Source organism: Saimiri boliviensis, chromosome 4, assembly GCF_048565385.1.
Source record: "Saimiri boliviensis isolate mSaiBol1 chromosome 4, mSaiBol1.pri, whole genome shotgun sequence".
Taxonomy (NCBI): Eukaryota; Metazoa; Chordata; class Mammalia; order Primates; family Cebidae; genus Saimiri; species Saimiri boliviensis.
In genome coordinates, this window is record NC_133452.1 from 145,636,686 (window position 1) to 145,655,255 (window position 18,570).

The 18,570-nt window shown below is 44.5% G+C and overlaps 1 protein-coding gene across 11 annotated transcripts in view; it reads left to right on the forward strand.

Moving 5' to 3' along the window:
• RREB1 (ras responsive element binding protein 1) overlaps positions 1 to 18,570 on the forward strand; it is a 150,910-nt gene that overhangs the window by 67,396 nt on the left and 64,944 nt on the right. For 8 of the 11 annotated variants that reach the window (XM_074398415.1, XM_074398413.1, XM_003927373.4 and 5 more), the window contains exons 2-4: positions 7,775 to 7,893; positions 12,375 to 12,495; positions 13,110 to 13,322. In XM_074398415.1, the coding sequence (XP_074254516.1) occupies positions 13,152 to 13,322 (171 nt within the window). In that variant the 5' untranslated portion in view covers positions 7,775 to 7,893; positions 12,375 to 12,495; positions 13,110 to 13,151. The other 3 variants (XM_074398417.1, XM_010338075.3, XM_074398416.1) reach the window with 3 other exon arrangements.

An 18,570-nucleotide genomic window follows, 5' to 3' on the forward strand; every position in this document is an offset into this window, starting at 1 on the left:
GGTCCTGGCAGGCAGGCTGAAAAACAATGTTTAGGAAAAGTCTGGCTTTCCTGGGGAAAGGGCCAGGGACTCGGCTCTTCCCACAGTTGGGTGCGAGGGCTGCTGTGTCCCTTCCCAGGGGAGCAGGGTGCTGTGTGACAAATGGCTGCCATTTAGCAGCTGTGTCTTGGCCTTGGAAATCTGGCAGTAGTTAGAGACTGGCAGGAAGATACGCTCCCTGGAGAAGAGCTACAAGAAATGGAGTCAGCTCCTTCATAGTCCTCATGTACTAGCAAGAAAGCTTATCATCATTGGGCCTGTGCCCATTTCCTTCCTTTAAAGAATCATAGATCCTTGCAGAGAGGTGCAGGAAGAAGAACGGGGTACCACAGGATGATTTTATCTGGCATCGTCCAGAAAATCTCCCCACCTTTCTCAAGGCTCATGTTTTAAATAGTCTGACTGACGTGGATAACTTTGGTAGGCAGGGACCCTGCCTTCCCAGTTAACGTGTGCTTCCCTGCTGAAGTTGTATTTAATGTAACAATTTAAATGTCCAAGAGATTTTTAAGAGAAGCTGCTTCCTGCATGGAACCTATGACTCTGCCCTAAGCTGCCCCTTCCTCCACACTTTACAAAATATTGCAGTTTTCCTTTACCTAAGAACAACTGACATTCCTTCTGAAAAGGAGCATTAGTAGCTTGTGTTATTTCTAATAAAATGCTCCAGGTCAAGATCAGTGGGATACCTGAAATTATAGTCAGAGTAAGGAGCAGCCACTCTGGCCTGTTGGAAATGACCTCTGATTTTCCTTCCTCCACCCTCAGGTCCCATTAAGAGACAAACTGTAGTAGATGGTGAGCTGTTTCTAAGGCTGTAGGAGGGAACCTCAGGGCTGCCTGCCTCCCCTTGAGGTCATCTCCTTAACTGTTCTCCCCCTTACCTGCCCCTTGTTGCTCACTCCTCGCTGCCCAGGAGCAGCAGAGAGTCTGGGGAAGATAACTGGGGCCATCAGGAGTCTTGGCTGAAGGGCTCAGGTTTGGAGGTAATTGATTCCACAGCCCCCTCCAAGGAGCCTTTCGGGAAGTAGCACAGGCTTGGCAACTGCCATTTGCTGGAGAGAAGGCTTTTAGGATCCAGGGTTGCAAGAAGGCCCAGGCCACATGGTTTTCCCAGCCATGCGCTGCAGGCTGGCCTTGCCTGCCTGAAGCCCACCTCTCATGTGTTTTTGTTTCTGAAGAAGCCCTGCATAGATTCATTCCTCCCTATCCCTTATTTCTTACTATTTTTTATTGTGGTAGGTAAAACCAAAGTTGGAATGGATCTTTGTTTCTGTTCCAGGGCCTTGGTTTTTACTCTGGAGGTATATAATAAGCCAAGCAGCTTCTTCCAAATCCTTGCTAAAGGAAGGTTTTCAGGGAAATCCTGCACGTCTTCATGAGCTGGTTCTCAGGGCTGGATGGAAGCCTTTGGAGAGCTGTTAACTCAGAAACTCACACTGCTGCACCCGCCCCCAGAGGTTTTCTGACTCAGGAGGTCTGGGGTAGGGAACTGAGAATTTACATTTCTAGTAAAGGGCTGGATACTCCTGCCCTTGGGGCTTGGTGGAAGGTCTGTAGTAGTTAATTTCTCCCTGCGTCATGTTGGTGGTCTTCTCTGTGAGGTCAGCCTATCAGATAGGACTGGACTGTTCAGGCTTCAGGCAGAGCCTCCCTTGCCTGGCTGCTTCTAGAACACAAGAGTATAGAACATGAAGTGCCCCATCACTCTGCAGAGCAAGCATAGTATTTCCAAACTGTTGCCCGCTGCAGTGAACCTTTTAGACTGTGGTGAAAGTCCAGTCCTGCCTCTTGCCAGGGAGAGGTGAAGGGGAGGAGAGTGCTCCTCCTTCCTGCCTTGACAGGGGGCGGAAATGGAAAGCCAGGTGCTGAGCATCTGTAAGGGTAGCGATGATGCAGAGTGAGATTATTAGAAGTCAGAGAATGTGACTAAGGGAGCATACCTGTGCTTTCTAGCCATGGGCCAGGAGTCACACGCTTTTCTAAAATAAATTTGACAGAGTTCAGAAACTGGATTTATTACATTGCTGTACCACGCAACAGCTCGGAGACAAGTGACTCAGTCCCTCTCAACCTTTGTTTTTATGGCTGCACAGTGGGAATAATCCTCATATGGTGGTTGTTACGAGGATCAAATGAGACAATACACGTGGCATGTGGCACATGGTGCTCAAAAATTGTTAGCCATGATTAAGTGTGATGGCAGAATTAGCGGTTAAGTGTGTCTTGGAATTTGGAACCAAGAGCCATGAGTCAGTGGGAGTCATGTGGAACGTGGCCATGAGGGATAGGGTTGTGAGAGGAGTGCAGGCAGATATTCTGGGGAAAGGAACTGACCATGGGGTCTGGTGTGTGATGGAGCCAGAAGGTAGACTGAGGCCAGAGCATGGAGACCCTTGAATAGCAGGTTAAAGAGCTTGACCATTAGTCCTTTTTTTTTTTTTTTTTTGAGATAGAGTCTTCATTGTTGACCAGGCTTGAGTGCAGTGGCGTCGTCCTAGCTCAGTGCAGCTTCAAACTCCTGGGCTCATGTCATCCTCCTGCCTCAGCCTCCCAAATAGCTGGGACTACAGGAGGGTACCACCATACCTGCTTAATACTTAAATATCTTGTAGAGATATCGTCTCACTTTGTTGCCCAGGCTGATGTCAAAATCCTGGTCTTAAGTGATCGTCCCACTTCAGCCTCCCAAAGTGGTGGGATTACAGGCGTGAGCCACTGTGCCTGGCTTGCTGTAGTCTTAATAAGAGGATGAGAGTGTAGGAATGATTTGGAGCTCAGAAGACACCCAGAGGGGGCCGACATATATATGTTGGGTCCCAAATTTGTTGCCCCGCTTTACCTCTTGCACTTGTGTCTTGAATGTGGCCTGTACCAAGGGATGCATCCCCTCCACCTCTTTTTTTTTTTTTTTTCTTAATTAGAGACAGGGGTTCTGCTGTGTTGCCCAGGCTGATCTTGAACTCCTGGCCTCAAGTGATCCTCCTGCCTCTGTGTCCCACAGTGCTGAGATTTTAGGCAAGAGCCACCATGGTCAACTCCCCTCTACCTCCTAGGAGTCCCTTCTTACCCAAGAAGAGAAAATCAGAGTTGGCTGAAGCAGCTTACGGTGCCCCGTGGTGTAGATCCTGCTTAGATGCTGAGAGGTGCTGTGTGACATTCTAAGGCTCCTGTCTTACCAAAGCCTGTGCCAGCCACGGGTTGTTGGTGAGGGGGGTGACTTTCACGGGTTGCTGCCCTATCCAGGGCATAGCCTGAACCCTAAGCCAAGAAACACATCAACTTCCTGGAACTCAAAACTCGTCATCACAGCTGTCTCAGCCTTCAGAGCACATGCGAGGTGGTTAGAAGAGACAGTTTTGCCCCGAGCTTTGTAGGCAGAGAACAGTCATGTCCCTGGTGGAACATTTAGCCTGGTTTGGTTCTGCTCCCAGCCTAGCCAAGACTCAGCCCATCCTTCAAGAGATGCCTTTGCTGTTCATCAAGTTCCCTCATAGCTCAGACCATTTTAGTGTCTAAAGTGTTAACTCAAACTTTGAGCCTGTCCTGGGTTGGCCTGAACCGATCAACTAGGCTTGTACATAGCATGGATCAGCCATCCCAAGTATTTGTGGGCGTTGTGGAGGCTCTGCACTGTGCGTGCCCATCCTGGTCTCAAATGTTGTAAAACCCACTGTTCTATCGTTATGAGAACGTTTTTCCAGAGTCTCAACCATCATTCTAGGAATCTAAACTTATTCCATGTTTCCTGGGGGCCTTAGGACAGAGTTTAGATTTCACTTTAAGAACCCTCAGGAGGCTGGGTGCAGTGGCCCACGCCCGTAATCCCAACACTTCAGGAAGCCAAGGCAGGTGGATCATGTGAGGTCAGGAGTTCGAGACCACCCTGGCCAACATGGCGAAACCCCATCTCTAATAAAAATACAGAAATTAGCTGGGCATGGTGGTGCACACATGAAATCCCAGGTTCTCAGGAGGCAGGAGAATCACTTGAAACTGGGAGGCAGAGTTTGCTGTGAGCCGAGATCAAGATCATGCCACTGCCCTCCAGCCTCAGCTACAGAACGAGACTGTCTCAAAAACAAACAACAAAAAAGGAACCCTCAGGTTTTTGCCTTCAATCCCAGCACTTTGGGAGGCTGAGGTGGGTGGATCACCTGAGGCCAGGCTTTGAAGACCAGCTGGGCAACTTGGCTAAATCCTAAAAACCCAGTTTTAGTCTCAACTAAAAATGTAAAATTTAAGTTAGCTGAGCATGGTGGTACACAGGCCTGTAATCCCAGCTACCTGGGAGGCTTGAGGCACAAGAAGCACCTGAACCAGGGAGGCAGAGGTTACAGATCGTGCCACTGCACTCTAGCCTTGGTGACAGAATGAGACTGTCTCAAAAACAAAACAAAACAAAACAAAGCACCTTTAGGTTTTTCAGAAACTGGGATGCAGCTCTTATCTTTCATCTCTTCATTGCTATCTTCTTAGACCTGGAGACCCGCCCCTTAATCTTCTGTGTCTGGCTTCACAGAGCATTGTTCCTTATCTCCCCTGGGGCTTGGGGACTGGCCTTTCCTTCCCCCAACAGAGGGACTTCCGCCCTCTCCTAGTCTTCCTGCCTTCATTGGCTTTGCGTAAATCTTGTGGGAGGGCAAATCCAAAAATTTAGCAGCCTTTACCAACACCGCAAAGACCCAGTCTTTCTGTCACATTTCACCTACAGGTGTCATCTTTAGGATGCAACTAGTCTTTTTTTTTTTTTTTCCTGAGGCATTGGTGATGGAGGTAAGAGGTATCTTAAAGTTTCTTCTTAAGAACTCTTGTATTTTTCCACTCTTCAAGCTCTGTGAATCCCTGAGGCCTAATAGAACCCAAAACAAACAACCTAGTGACTTTGGCCTTATTGCAAGACATTCTCAATATTCAAATCATTTATACCCAAGGGCAAGAGGATGGAAATTTCAAGGTCAAGTCTCTCAGCCTAGCCCTCTTGCTCTAAAGCCATCCTCTCTTCTTTGCTGTCCTGTGTGCGTCCAGGAAGCCACTTGGTGGACCTTTTTTTTAAAGTCATCTTTTTAAAATGAAGGGAGGCAGCAGGTCTAAATTTTAATGGAAGCCTTAGCTATATGCTGGAAATTTTTAATTACAGATACTTGTTCTGACTCTGAAGTGTGTTTATTTTATTTTACTTTTATTTTTGAGATGGATTCTCACTGTTGCCCAGGCTGGAGTGCAGTCGTGCAATCTGGGCTCACTGCAACCTCTGCCTCCTGAGTTCAGGCAATTCTACTGCCTCAGCCTCCCAAGTAGCTGGGATTACAGGCATGTGCCATGTATTCAGCTAATTTTTGTATTTTCAATAGAGATAGAGTTTTGGCATGTTGGCAAGGCTAGTCATGAACTGTCCTCAGGTGATTTACCTGCCTAAGCCTCCCAGAGTGGCGGGATTATAGGCGTGAACCACTGTGCCCGGCCTATTTATTTTTGTTTCTTTAATTTTTTGAAAATTTTCAAGTTGTTTTTATTAATTATGAATAAAACTGTGGTTCACGCTATTTATTTGAAGATCTTGACAGTATCTAGAAAAAAACCAAAGGACTTTTCCTCTCCCAACTTTGTTCCTAATAACATTTGTCATTAATTAAAATATGAAAAAAGAGGCCGGGCACGGTGGCTCACGCCTGTAATACTAACACTTTGGGAGGCTGAGGTGAGTAGATCACCTGAGGTTAGGAAACCAGCCTGGCCATCATGGTGAAACCCCATCTTAAAAAAAAAATGAAAAAACAATAACTTTGCTTTCTTTTTTAAAAACAGTATTTAATTTCACCTTAGATGGGTGAAGATAGTCTGAAAGGATGTTTGTGCATTTCTGAAAACTCCACAGGTATTTTAATAAAATGGACTTTATTCATAGTTTACAAGAGGGCAGGTTATATATTAGGCAACAGGGATTCTTACCTTGCTCTCCCTGGGTGGTTTTCTAGGGTCCCTGGCCCTCCTGGTACTTAACAAAATTGTTGAGTATAGAGTATGTGCATTTTTTCAGTGGGGTGGGAGTGGGGGGTGGCCATAATGTCCAGCTTGAGGTACTCAGCATCCCCTTCTGTGGGACAGGGGCCATCCCTGTGGGTCAGTCCTGAGACTCGTGGTGACAGTTGTTTGGCACAGATGGGCAGCTCATCTCTAGATGCTCCAAAAGTGGAATAAAAGTGAGAAAATATGCCAAGCAATTGTTTCTCTGTAGGTGTTGTCTGTGTCGGGTTTATTGAGTTTTCTTCCAGTTTTGTGCTCTTTACCTTAGCTGAGGGAAGCTGTGTTGAAAGCCAGAGAATGTGGCTACATGGTGTAGCTCTGGGAAATGCTGCATTCTAGTTTTCTCCCAGCACGGGGCCTTGAAGCCCTTGACGCTCCAGAACAGACTTGCTCAAACTTTTGAAGGGCATGTGTAATTTGAGACATTTTCTGCATCTTCCTACAGAAAGGAAAAAGGTCTGCATTTGGTCGTATTTGACATATATTACCAACACGTCCTCCTTACACCCAGGCAAGGATGTAATAATCTATCCTTTAAAGCACTGTTTGGTTATGTATTTCTTATTCTTGCTATTTATTTTTTGAGACAGGGTCTGGCTCTGTTGCTTAGGCTGGAGTGCAGTGGTGCAATTTCAGCTTACTCCTGGGCTCACACCATCCTCCCACCTCAGCTATAGAATAGCTGAGACTATAGGCACATGCCACAACACCCAGCTAATTTTTGCTGGTGATAATAGAACCTATCTCAAATAGGGAACATGAGCAGGGAGGAATTGTTGAAGTCCTGCTTTTGGAGGGAGAGCTGATGACAATCATTTTCATCCTTTTTTTTTTTTTTTTTTTTTTTTTTTGAGATGGAGTTTCGCTCTTGTTACCCAGGCTGGAGTGCAATGGCTCGATCTCGGCTCACCGCAACCTCCGCCTCCTGGGTTCAGGCAATTCTCCTGCCTCAGCCTCCTGAGTAGCTCGGATTACAGGCATGTGCCACCATGCCCAGCTAATTTTTTGTATTTTTAGTAGAGACGGGGTTTCACCATGTTGAGCAGGATGGTCTCGATCTCTTGACCTCGTGATCCACCCGCCTCGGCCTCCCAAAGTGCTGGGATTACAGGCTTGAGCCACTGCGCCCGGCCGCATTTTTTATAGAGACAGTGTTTTCACCTTGTTGCCCCGGCTGATCTCGAACTCATGAACTCAAATGATCTGCCCAGTCATGGCCTACACAAGTGCTGGTATTACAGGTGTGAACCACTGCTAGTTACATATTTCTTAATTTCTTCAACTATCTCCTTTTTTCCCCTTGTGTTTCTGATAGCACTAATTGCTGCATTGCTTTCCTCTTCTTGTTAACCTGGCAGTCTGTAGGCATCTGCTGTGAACATGCCATCAGGATGCACAAAGCTCCCCTGGGAGCCAGTGGTCCAAGCCATTCTCACGTGGTGTTTCCCTTGACGTTGTTGGAATTTGCCTCGGGGAGAGGGGTGTTTCTGTCTGTTCAAAGTACACTCAGCTCCAAGCTCTTACTTGGACGTTAATGGTACAACTCTGGATGGAATCAGCCTGGCTCCAGGCAGCTTGTTTGTAATTGCGGGCAAGGGATGAGAAATGTTTTCTATTCCTTATTTATGACTCCCAGTGGGTGATGTTCAGCAGAGGACCATTTCTGGTCTTAATCCTCTTTTAACATCACCTTTTCTTGTTTTTGTAGGTTGCTGCAACTGTGTGCTCCAGGACTGGTGGCTCTGAGGTGTGATCCTGCCCACATTTGGGCCCAGCCAGGTTCAGCCCCCCAGTAAGGAGGGCAGTTTGATAACACAAAGAAAACAGGTTAGTGAAACGGTTTTGACTCTCAGTGAGTCACAACAATGTTGAACGTGGAGTCTTCCCATGCCCTCCCCACCTCCCTTTTAATCATTGTCGTCCCCCCCCACCACCCAATTCCAGGTCGTCCTGAGGCTTTGGTGCAAAATTGTGTTGAAATTATAACTAGGCCAGGCACGGGCTCACGCCTATAATTCCAGCACTTCAGGAGGCCAAGGTGGGCAGATCAGTTGAGGCCAGGAGTTTGAGACCAGCCTGGCCAACAGGGCGAAACCCCACCTCTATTAAAAATACAAAAAATAAGCCAAATGTGCTGGTGCGTGCCTGTAGTCCCAGCTACTTGGTAGGCTGAGGCAAGATAATCGCTGAACCTGGGAGGCAGAAGTTTCAGTGAGCCGAGATCATGCCACTGCACTACAGCCTGGGCGATAAGAGTGAAACTGTCTCAAAAAAGAAAGAAAGAAATTATAGCTATAACTTGTTAGTTCTTGATCTGATGGGCCTGAAATGTGGGGTGAGAAAGGGTACCAAGGGCTTGTCTCGGGAAGCCACACTCTGGAACATCTCATTTTTTTTTTTCTTTTCTCTACCCCTGCCCAAATCCAGACCATGTGTGTTAAAAACTGGAATACCAGGTTGTTCTGCTTGGTAACGTTGATTATATCTATGACTTGGGAACTTCATTTGGGTTTCCAGTGCTCTCTGATTCTAGTTGGAAGGGATTATATTAGAATAGGGCCAGTGATTTTTATTTTTAATTTATTATTTTATTTTTTATTTTTTGAGATGGAGTTTCACTCTTGTTGCCCATGCTGGAATGCAGTGTTGCCCATGCTGGAATGCAATGTTGCAATCTCAGCTCACCGCAACCTCCACCTTCCCGGTTCAAGCACTTCTCCTGCCTCCGCCTCCCAAGTAGCTGGGATTACAGGCATGCGCCAGCACATATGGCTGATTTTTTGTATTTTTAGTAGAGATGGGGTTTCGCCATGTTGGCCAGACTGGTCTTGAAATCCTGAACCTTAGGTGATCCACCCACCTTGGTCTCCCGAAGTGCTGGGATTACAGGCATAAACTACTGTGCCTGGCCCTGGCTGATTTTTATTTTGTATAGATGGGGTCTTGCTGTGTTTCTCCTAGGTTGGTCTCAAACTCCTGGCCTCAAGCCATTCTCCCACCTCAGCCTTCCAAAGTGCTGGGATTACAGGTATGAGCTACCACACCTGGCCTTATTTTATAGTAATATTAGTTATTAATATTGGGGTGATGTCAGGGAGAAGAAATGGTACAGAGGAAAGAATGAGAAGTCTAGAATTGTAAATATCTAGAAAGAAAAAAGTGCTTTAAAGTGTTAGAAATGATCTTTTATTCCCTGAGATTGAGTATCGGAGGATTTAGGTTGGTTAGTTTGGGTTATTGTTCCAGAACTATCCAGGGTGGCAGTATGGGATACATAGGACCACCTAATACTGGCTAGCTTGCTCTGGTTAGATGATCCATGTAGAAGAGCCCACATGTTACAGTACGTTTTTTTCTAACATAGAACAATGAGCTTCATTGTGCCTTGAAACAGCTTCTTCCCCTTCTGCCCTGCTCTGTGGTACTGAAGGGAGATCTCAAATAGAAAAATAAGAACAAACTGAAGTACAATCTTGTCACAGCCCAAGGGGCTGGTTGTTGGTTGCTTCTGGAACAGATTCTCCGGGATGAGTCCAATGACTCTTTTCTTTTTTTCAAGCAATGTAGCTAGGAGTTTCATTTTATTAATTATACTTTCAGATTAGAGATAAGAGTCTTTATTTTTTTTTTTTAATTGCTGTTTACTTAAAGTTAAAATAGGAAAAGGAAGTAAATGTAAGTGATCCTGGTGTCATCAGTGGGTAGTGTCACACTTTATCCCCGAGGAAGAAATACAGTTAGCAAATGTCTTCCTGTCCAGACAAAATGGGAAACAACAAGTTTTCGAGGCTTTTATCCTTTTAAAGTGGGATAGCTTTTGCAATTTTCAGCCCTCACACTGGTTAACTGTACTGACTTGCTAGGTTTCCTGTATTTAAGCCACTTAGGTAGTTTGCAAGAATGTGTCTTTGGTAGCATGACTGAAAAGAAACTGGCAGTTTGGCTCTGTTTAGCGAGTATATTTTTTGTCAGTTTCCTTATTATTTCCCTCTTCTCCACTTTCTTCCCTTATTCAATGATACAATTTTTTTATAACTTACTGTTTTGCATTTAGTCTTAAAGGTGTTTAACGTGTTCCCCGACTTGAGCAAACTCTACCACGTTTTTCTCTTTTTCTTCACACACATACACACGTGCATTTTGTTGTTGGTTGTTTGTTGTTGCTTTTAACATTTATAATGGTGTCTTGCTGTTTTGCTTAAGCTGGACTTGAACTCCTGGGCTCAAGCAGTCCTTCTGCCTCAGCCACTGAAGTAGCCGGGAGTAGCCCTCTTTTCTACGTGTAATAAGCAAGATCATCTTCCAACCTCATGGTATAAATTGGTGGAAAGTTTGTAACAATTATAGGAAAGCTAGATTTCTAGTCAGTTAGTTTATAATTCTCTGTACATTAAAATTATGAGGGAGATATATATATATATATTTAAAAGAATGAAGTGAACAGTATTGAAGATATCCATTTATGAATCAAGTACGTAATTATATGATCAATTACAAAAATTCTAGGGAACTGATGACTCTCTTTTTAGTAGTCCATTAAGCAAAAAAGTATTGTTACACACTCATGTATGCACTGTGTGTGTACTTGTTTTATCCCTATAGAGAAATCACCTAAAATAAACCTTCAAAGACAGTTAAAAACAGGAAGTTTGAAAGACAGTTCTGTTTTCTTTTTCTTTTAATCTTAAAATATCTTTTATAAAGTTGGTGTCTTGGTGTGTTGCTTAGACTGGTCTCGAACTCCTGGGCTCCACTAATCTTCCCAGCTTGGCCTCCAGAGTGCTGAGATTACAATTGTGAGCAACTGTGTCCAGCCTAAAGCACAATTTTCTATAAATTTAAGGTCTGCTAGCATGGGGAAACATCATGGAAAGATGACAGTATAGAATTTTTTTTTTTTTTTTTTTAAATTTTGACTGTAGCTTTCTTCTCTTCATAGAGAAGATGTGGGCAAAGAGGCTGGATCCATAGTCTCAAACTGTGTGTTTCTGCAGTTAGTGCTTTTACCTACCGGTTGGAAAACCATTTGATTCACAGCTTAAAAATGTCTATTAACAAGGAAGGTGGGCCGGGCGCGGTGGCTCAAGCCTGTAATCCCAGCACTTTGGGAGGCCGAGGTGGGTGGATCACGAGGTCAAGAGATCGAGACCATCCTGGTCAACATGGTGAAACCCCGTCTCTACTAAAAATACAAAAAGTTAGCTGGGCATGGTGGCGTGTGCCTGTAAGCCCAGCTACTCAGGAGGCTGAGACAGGAGAATTGCCTGGACCCAGGAGGCGGAGGTTGCGGTGAGCCGAGATCGTGCCTTTGCACTCCAGCCTGGGTAACAAGAGCAAAACTCCGTCTAAAAAAAAAAAAAAAACAAGGAAGGCATATTTTGTCTCTTTACAAGACAAGTACTTTCCCTAAGATTCTCTTTGCCCCTTTTGGTAAGAATTTAGGCTGGTACTGCGTGTTTGTAGCTGCTCTGGTTGGTACCATTTCTTATATGCTAGGTCGTATCCCCTTAAGTTGGAGGAGGAAGATATGAGAAATCGTATTTTTTCTTGTGTTGTTCCTGCACATTCTCTTTACAGCTGAGGTGATGAGCTTGATCTTCAGCTGCTGTTGTGGACTTGTAGAATTTATTAGCACACATTGTGGGATAATAGGATATTAATGTCCTAATACCTATGGTAGGGCTTCAGCTATAGGATATCTTCCTAAATAAACTGAGGGAAGCAGTAGACTTCATACCTACTGGCCGGACCTGTAGCCATATAGTTCTAGTTGCAAGGAACACACATGCACATGGCCTGAAGAAGTGAATTGTGACATATCCATGGGCCATAGTTTTCCTTTTGGTCATTCTTTTCATGTCGTCAGGTTTCTTTTGGTTCTGTCCTAAGAGTGTCTCAACTCAGCCTTTAGCAAATGCCTGAACTGTTTTGTCTTTGGTCACTTTTAGGTAGAGGCATGAGATGGGTTAAGTGGAGCCTGAGCATCCTTGCAAGGGACTGAGGCACAGTATGAAAGAAAATTTGGTGCTTGGGTATACATATGAGCTTCAGAAATTAAAATACTGCAGAGTTCTTTTGGCTGTTGGGAGTATGTGTGGCAGGCAGCACTGCAAGGGTTAAGATCAGTTAAGGTTGAGAAACAGCTACAGAATGTGGTTTTGGAAGAAAGAAAGGCAGGCACTGCCTTTCATTTGTGCTCCTTGCATCTTCGTGAATATAGTGGTCTAAGATTACAGCAAATAAACAATTTCAGTTTTTTCTTCACTAAGTGAAAAGATGTTCATTTTGGACCTTTGCTTCCCTTCCAGTGTCAACGAGTGCTACCAAGAGAAGAAAAGAGGTCAACACAGACTCATTTCCTACTCCATGTGGATGATAGCTACAGCAGGGGGAAATTTCATAGTCTATCAGTTGGGTCAGAAAATGGAGGTAATCAGCAGTGTGGTGGTGGTAGGGGGGTTCTTCTTTCCATTTTCTAGGCTATGCGACCTGCTTGTTTATGTATATGTATCTATTTTAAGAAACAGGCTTTTATATGTCAATTTGAAATTTGTTTGTAATTCTGATGGCGTTGGCTTCTCAAATCTCTTGCAAAATTCAGGCTCCCCACCAAAGTCACTGTATTACCAGTGGAGTTAAATGAAACCTGTGTTTCTCATTACTAGTTCTAGGTTTAGAACGTTCCTATAGTAGTAAATGAGTCTAGGTTCTTAGGAGAGTACTGGTAGGGTGGCAGCTTTCTGGACCTTGTAATTGTTGGCTTGGTCTTTCCCACTTTTGCCTAATCTCGATTAGAAAAGGTAAAGAAACCAGCCTCTCATGACATTGAGTCCTGTTGGTAGTGCACACTCAGAAGAAAAGCAAGGTTATTTAGTCCTTGAAAGCTTCCATCATTCTGGGCATGAATGTGGCTGTTAACTGGAAAAAGAGAATATTGGATGTTTCTGCCCCGAATTACAATTACAGTAGCCATGGCCAGTGCCCCTGGCAATGACAGAAGCCTAAACTTCCCCATGATCACATCAGCAATTTCCGATTTTCAGTTTTATGGCAGAGGCTTCTTAGAAGCTTAAACCCCTGTCCCAATGACGTCAAGTTCGCCTGTTGGCTTGGAAGGTTCAGACCTGTCTTCCATCAACACCATGATGTCGGCGGTCATGAGTGTAGGGAAGGTCACAGAGAATGGCAGGAGCCCCCAGGGCATCAAGTCCCCCTCGAAGCCTCCAGGACCAAATCGGATTGGCAGAAGGAACCAGGTAAGTGTTCGTACCTGGTGGTGACCTCCGGTGGGTTCAATCCGTGAGACATTGGGAGATGTTTCCCAGTTTCCTATGATAAAATCTTAGAAGAATTTGGAATAAAACAGACATACCCAGAGGACTTAATCATTTTTCAAGAGCAAAATTTTCACAGCTTATGTTAATTTCCTTTCATGGAGAAAGTTTTCTTTGCTGTGGTGCCAATGTTGGTGGAAGCGCCCTTATTTTTGGCCCCACCATAGGATTTTAACTCAAGCTTTCTTCGTGTGATGGCTGTGGCAGGGAATGTGACTGATTTCTCAACTGTGATGTAGTTTGTCTCCATTCATATACCTGGGTATTTTTCAGTGTCTGCAGATTAGGTGACAAATAAGGACCGCTTGTGCTAGGGCTGTTGTTCAGCTTTCTATCCTTGAAAAGCACCAAATTTGGCTTCAGAGAATTCCACTTAAGATGGTATTTATTCTTGATTTTTCATTGGATCAGGAGACATGGGAAAGTAAATAGGTGGAATTGGAAAGGGTTAATGCTGCTATAAAACTGAACATCTTCTCTATTGGGAATTAAGATGAATCTTTAATGTATATATAAATGAGACACTTTCAAAAAGTTGTTGCTGTCTTGGCAACATATTGTTGAACAGAAGGAAGGTGGCAGAGAGTGAATAATTCTCATTTCATCTCTGGATCCATGTAATATGAATTTACTTTCTTATGTTTATAATTCGGTTTAACTGATTTAATAAGACTATACTAAATCCTTGGAGAGAAGGTGGTCTTGCGTTTGTTTAGGAACCAGAGATGGATGAGAAAGCAAACCTGCTGGGCTTTTGTGAACTAATTTTCTTTTTTATAAATAATTCTACTGTGGCTGTCCTTATACAGAATTCTCCAAGTATTAATAGGATGGTTTTCTATAAATTATTAGAAATAGAGACTTAATTAAGGCTTTCAATACAACTTGCCCTCCAAGAAAAGTTGTACCAGCCCCAAACCTTGCCAGCAGTGTGTGGGAAGGTGCATTTCTCCACATCTTGCTCAAGGATGAGAACTTGCCAGAGTTCCATGATGTTTTAGGGTTGGAACATTGATTCCTTTCTCTCTCTTTTTTTCCTTTTCTCCTTGTGCCTCTCTTCCTATGGGTGCCTGAGAAAATTCTCAGCCTGTATGACTGTGGCCTGAGTCGAGAAGGAGTGCTAGCTCTGGGAAGAAAAGGTTTATTTCCACTTTCATGTGACTGTCAATTCATCCATCTCTCCATCCATCAACCCATTGGACAATATGTACCCAGTTCCTATATCCAGCTAGCTGCTGTATCAGGTGCCAGGCATTTGGGGAAGAATAAGAGAGACAAGGTTGTTGCCCTCATCCTTCTGCTCTACCAGGAACAAGTGGAGTGACAGGAAGAGCTTTTCCTCACATAGCTCCAAGCTGTCCCAAGTCCAGGCTCCAGATCAGAGACCATGGTTAGGGCCCTGAAGGATGCCCACAGCATCTCCCATGTTTGCATGCTAACTGGAGGCTGCCTCTTAAGGTATGAGGAGGCAACTGTGCAGGTAGGGCAGGGTCACCTTTCATCCCCCTCCTTTCTCCTCCAGGGATCTGGTGTCCTAACTTTGCTTTTGAAATGGAGGTCTGGGCCAGAGGCAATCTGATAAATATAGTTATTAATCTAAAAAAAAAAAAAAAAAAAAAAAAACTCAGTGGGGAGAGATTATGGGGGAGAAGGAAGCATTCTCCTTACCTGTGGACTAGACAGGGAGGGCTGAGAGAGGGAGCCTGGGGAAAGCCCCGTCTGTGTGAGCTCAGGGTTCTAGGAGAGATTAGCCACAGCCGGATGCTGACAAGGGTGCCAGATTGTTTCATTATGGAATGGATAGTTATCACATTAGCCGCTAATTTTGTCCTTCATCTCAGGAAGTGTGCTCCTTCCACCAGCATGGCTGCAATAATTGGATTCAAAATTCTCTATTAGGGTGCTGGGCATGATGGCATGTCTGTAAACCCTGTTACTTGGGAGGCTGAGGTGGGAGGATCACTTGAGCCCAGGGGTTCAAGACCAGCCTGAGCAATATAATGAGACCCTCATGTCCTATAAAAAAACAAAAACAAAATTCTCCAGTAGGACCTCTCTTCCAGTATCACAGTGCTCTCTTTTCTATTAGGTTCATTTTATTATTATTATTTTTTTAAATAGAGACAGGGTCTTTATTTCTCACCAGAACTTGGTTGATTCCTAGTTTAATAAACTATACAGCTAATCTGTGTAAGCTGTCTTAATTACTGTGAGATCTGGCTTTGTTTTTTTTAAACTTATAAAAAAACTTTTTGTAGAGATGAGGATTCACTATATGGCCCAGGCTGGTGTCAAACTCCTGGGCTCAAGCGATCCTCCCACCTCAGCCTCTCAAAGTGCTTCGCTTAATAGGAGTGAGCCACCACTCCTGGCCTGGTTCATTTTAAAAGATTACATCTGGGTCTGTAGACCTCCTCTCAGACACCTTGGATTTTGTAGACCTGTATGATGGTCTTAGCACACTGCTGCCAGCCTCAGAGAAGATTTGGGTGTCAGTTCATGATTCACCCCATCATCAACACCAGTCAGCCCCACCAGCTGCACAGTGTGCCTGCTGTCTATTGCAAGGTGAATGCAAGATGATTTAAAAAAAAAAAAAAAAAAAATTGTTTTCCCTGTGGCTGGTCACTTGGAGACTTGGTGATTTTTTTGAAACATGTATTTACATTCTGCTGGTGACTTAAAAAATGTTGTGTATATAAAATTACCTATTTACTAATTTGACAACAATAACCCAGTGATTGAACTCATCCCCAACTTTTGGCCTGGCTGTGAGACATCCATCCTTGTTATACCAAGTGTTCCTACTTTGTTGCTGTTGCTTTTGTTTCTCCCCACCGCCACCCCCATCCCCATGGGAGTCCTTGGCCAGCTCTACTCCGACTGCTGTCGTAGAGCTGGGCTGAAAAAGTGTGACATCCCCTCCCCTCATTATACCTCAGAAACAACTATTAGTATGATGAATAAGTAAGACTGGGAATTTTTTTCCCCACTCTCTAAGATGTTCATCTTTTGTAGAATCCATATCCTTAATTCTTTTTGAAAGTGAGAAAATGTGGAGCATGCCTAGTTCTCAGACCCAATTCCATGGATTAGAAAAAAGTTCCTGCCGGGCACCATGGCTCATGCCTGTAATCCCAGCACTTTGGGAGGCCGAGGTGGGTGGATCACCTGAGGTCGGGAGTTTGAGACCACCCTAGCCAACATGGCAAAACGCCATCTCTACAGGTGTGGTGGCATATACATGTAGTCCCAGCTACTCGGGAGATTGAGGCAGGAGAATCACTTGAACCTGGATAGCGGAGGTTGCAGTGAGCCCACATTGTGCCACTGCACTGCAGCCTGGGCAACATTGAGACTCCGTTTTTGTTTTTGTTTTAAGTTCCTGTTGCTCAGAATGAGACTTGTTTATCTTTGAAGAGGAGCTAGAGAGAAGGTGGCTGTGAGCGAGACATCATCATGCCTTCATTCCACCCATCTGGTTTATGGTGCCATTTGTTTTTATAGTCTTCAGGGTGACTTTTATTTTCATCATCTCTCATATGCAACCACAAGAGTGTTTTCTTTCAGTGCCTTGGGGTTAATCCTTCTTTTGGTCAGACTTTATATAGCTTAGTGGTTTAGAGCATGGGCTGTGGAGCAGCTGGCCTGGGTTTTAATGCTGTGCCTACCACTTAATAGTTCTCTGACTTGGGGCAGGTTACTTATCTCTCTGTACCCCAGTTTCCTCATCCAGAAAATGGGATCCATAATAGTGCTCGTCTCTTAATGGTTGTGAAAAAACCCTGATGGTTCTGTATACAGAGTTAGCACATAGTAAGTGCTCAATAATTGGTGTTATTTGCAAGGAGCAGAAACTCATTCAAATGAATACAAGTGAAAAGTGATCTATTGAAAGATGCCCGATGACAGGAAATGACTCAGAGTCTAGATGGAGCATCCCACCCTAGGGACAGTACCCTCCATCCTGTTGGGTTAGCCCTGACATCTTCCACACTACTTTCTCCTGGCTTGGGCTTGCCAAGGTGCAAGCCTTCTTGGGTTTGGCCCCACCTCTCCATGAACTTTCAGTTCAAGTGCTCATAATCACCCAGCATAGTAACGTAGCCATCCTCAAACCTGGGTACATATCACCATCATCTGGGGAGCTTGTGAGACAAACAGATTTCTGGGGTTCTACTCCTCCAACCCCAGTCCCCCAGTGACTGATGTGATGTAGCATGTCAAGAATCTGGTTAAATGCATAGAAGAAGCCCCCCAGGTGATTCTGCAGATCTTTAGAAATATCCGAGTGTCCCAACTCCAAATTCCTGAGAGAGGTATCCAAGCCTAGGTCCAGTTAGTTTTGGGTATAGAGACAGGAACCGTGTTGCTTAGGGGCTGTGAGGGTGAGGAGTCAGTGATGCACACAGCGTAGAACTCTACACGAATTATTTAGAAAGAGGATCTGTAGCACAGGATTGGTGAACAACATTGGCTTTTCCTTAAAAAGGCAAAACATACTACTTGACCTGTGCATTCCGAGGGAACATGAAAGGAGCCCCCTCACCAAGTAGTGAGTCGGTTGAGTCGGTTCTTTTGTTACCTTCTGTGGAAATCTTTAGCTTGGGTTGGCATTCCGATCAAAGTTGTCGTGATGAGGACAGCTGTCTTCTTGGAGTGATGTTTTTATTGGTTGTTTATGAGCAGTGTTAAGCAGATGCAGCAGTGGGCAGAGGAATCACAGCGTGCCCACTGGGTGCACAGCTTGGCACTAAGGGCTTCCCTCTTGGTAGGGTGGGCTTTTTTGGTGAGAATCTTATTATCTCTCATGTGTTCTTGGAGGCCCTGAAACCTGATGGAAAATTGTGCCTGGAACCCAGGTTGGACTTGGGGAGAAATGTATTCCTTTCTGGCTCTTCTGTGAGTCGATGCTTAATTTTTTGCTGTCACAGATGATTGAGTGGTATCTGTAATTAGAATGCTAGCATTTATTGAGCACTTACTATAATCTGAGCACTGTTCTAGTGCTTTGCATGTGTTAATTTAACCTGCATCACAGCATGGTATGGTAGGTGGTACAGTTTTTCCCATCTTTCAGATGAGGAAACTGAGGCAGACAGGATGGTGACTTGCACAAGCTCATACCTGGGCGGGTTCTGGAGCCCATGCTCTCAGCTACATAGACACA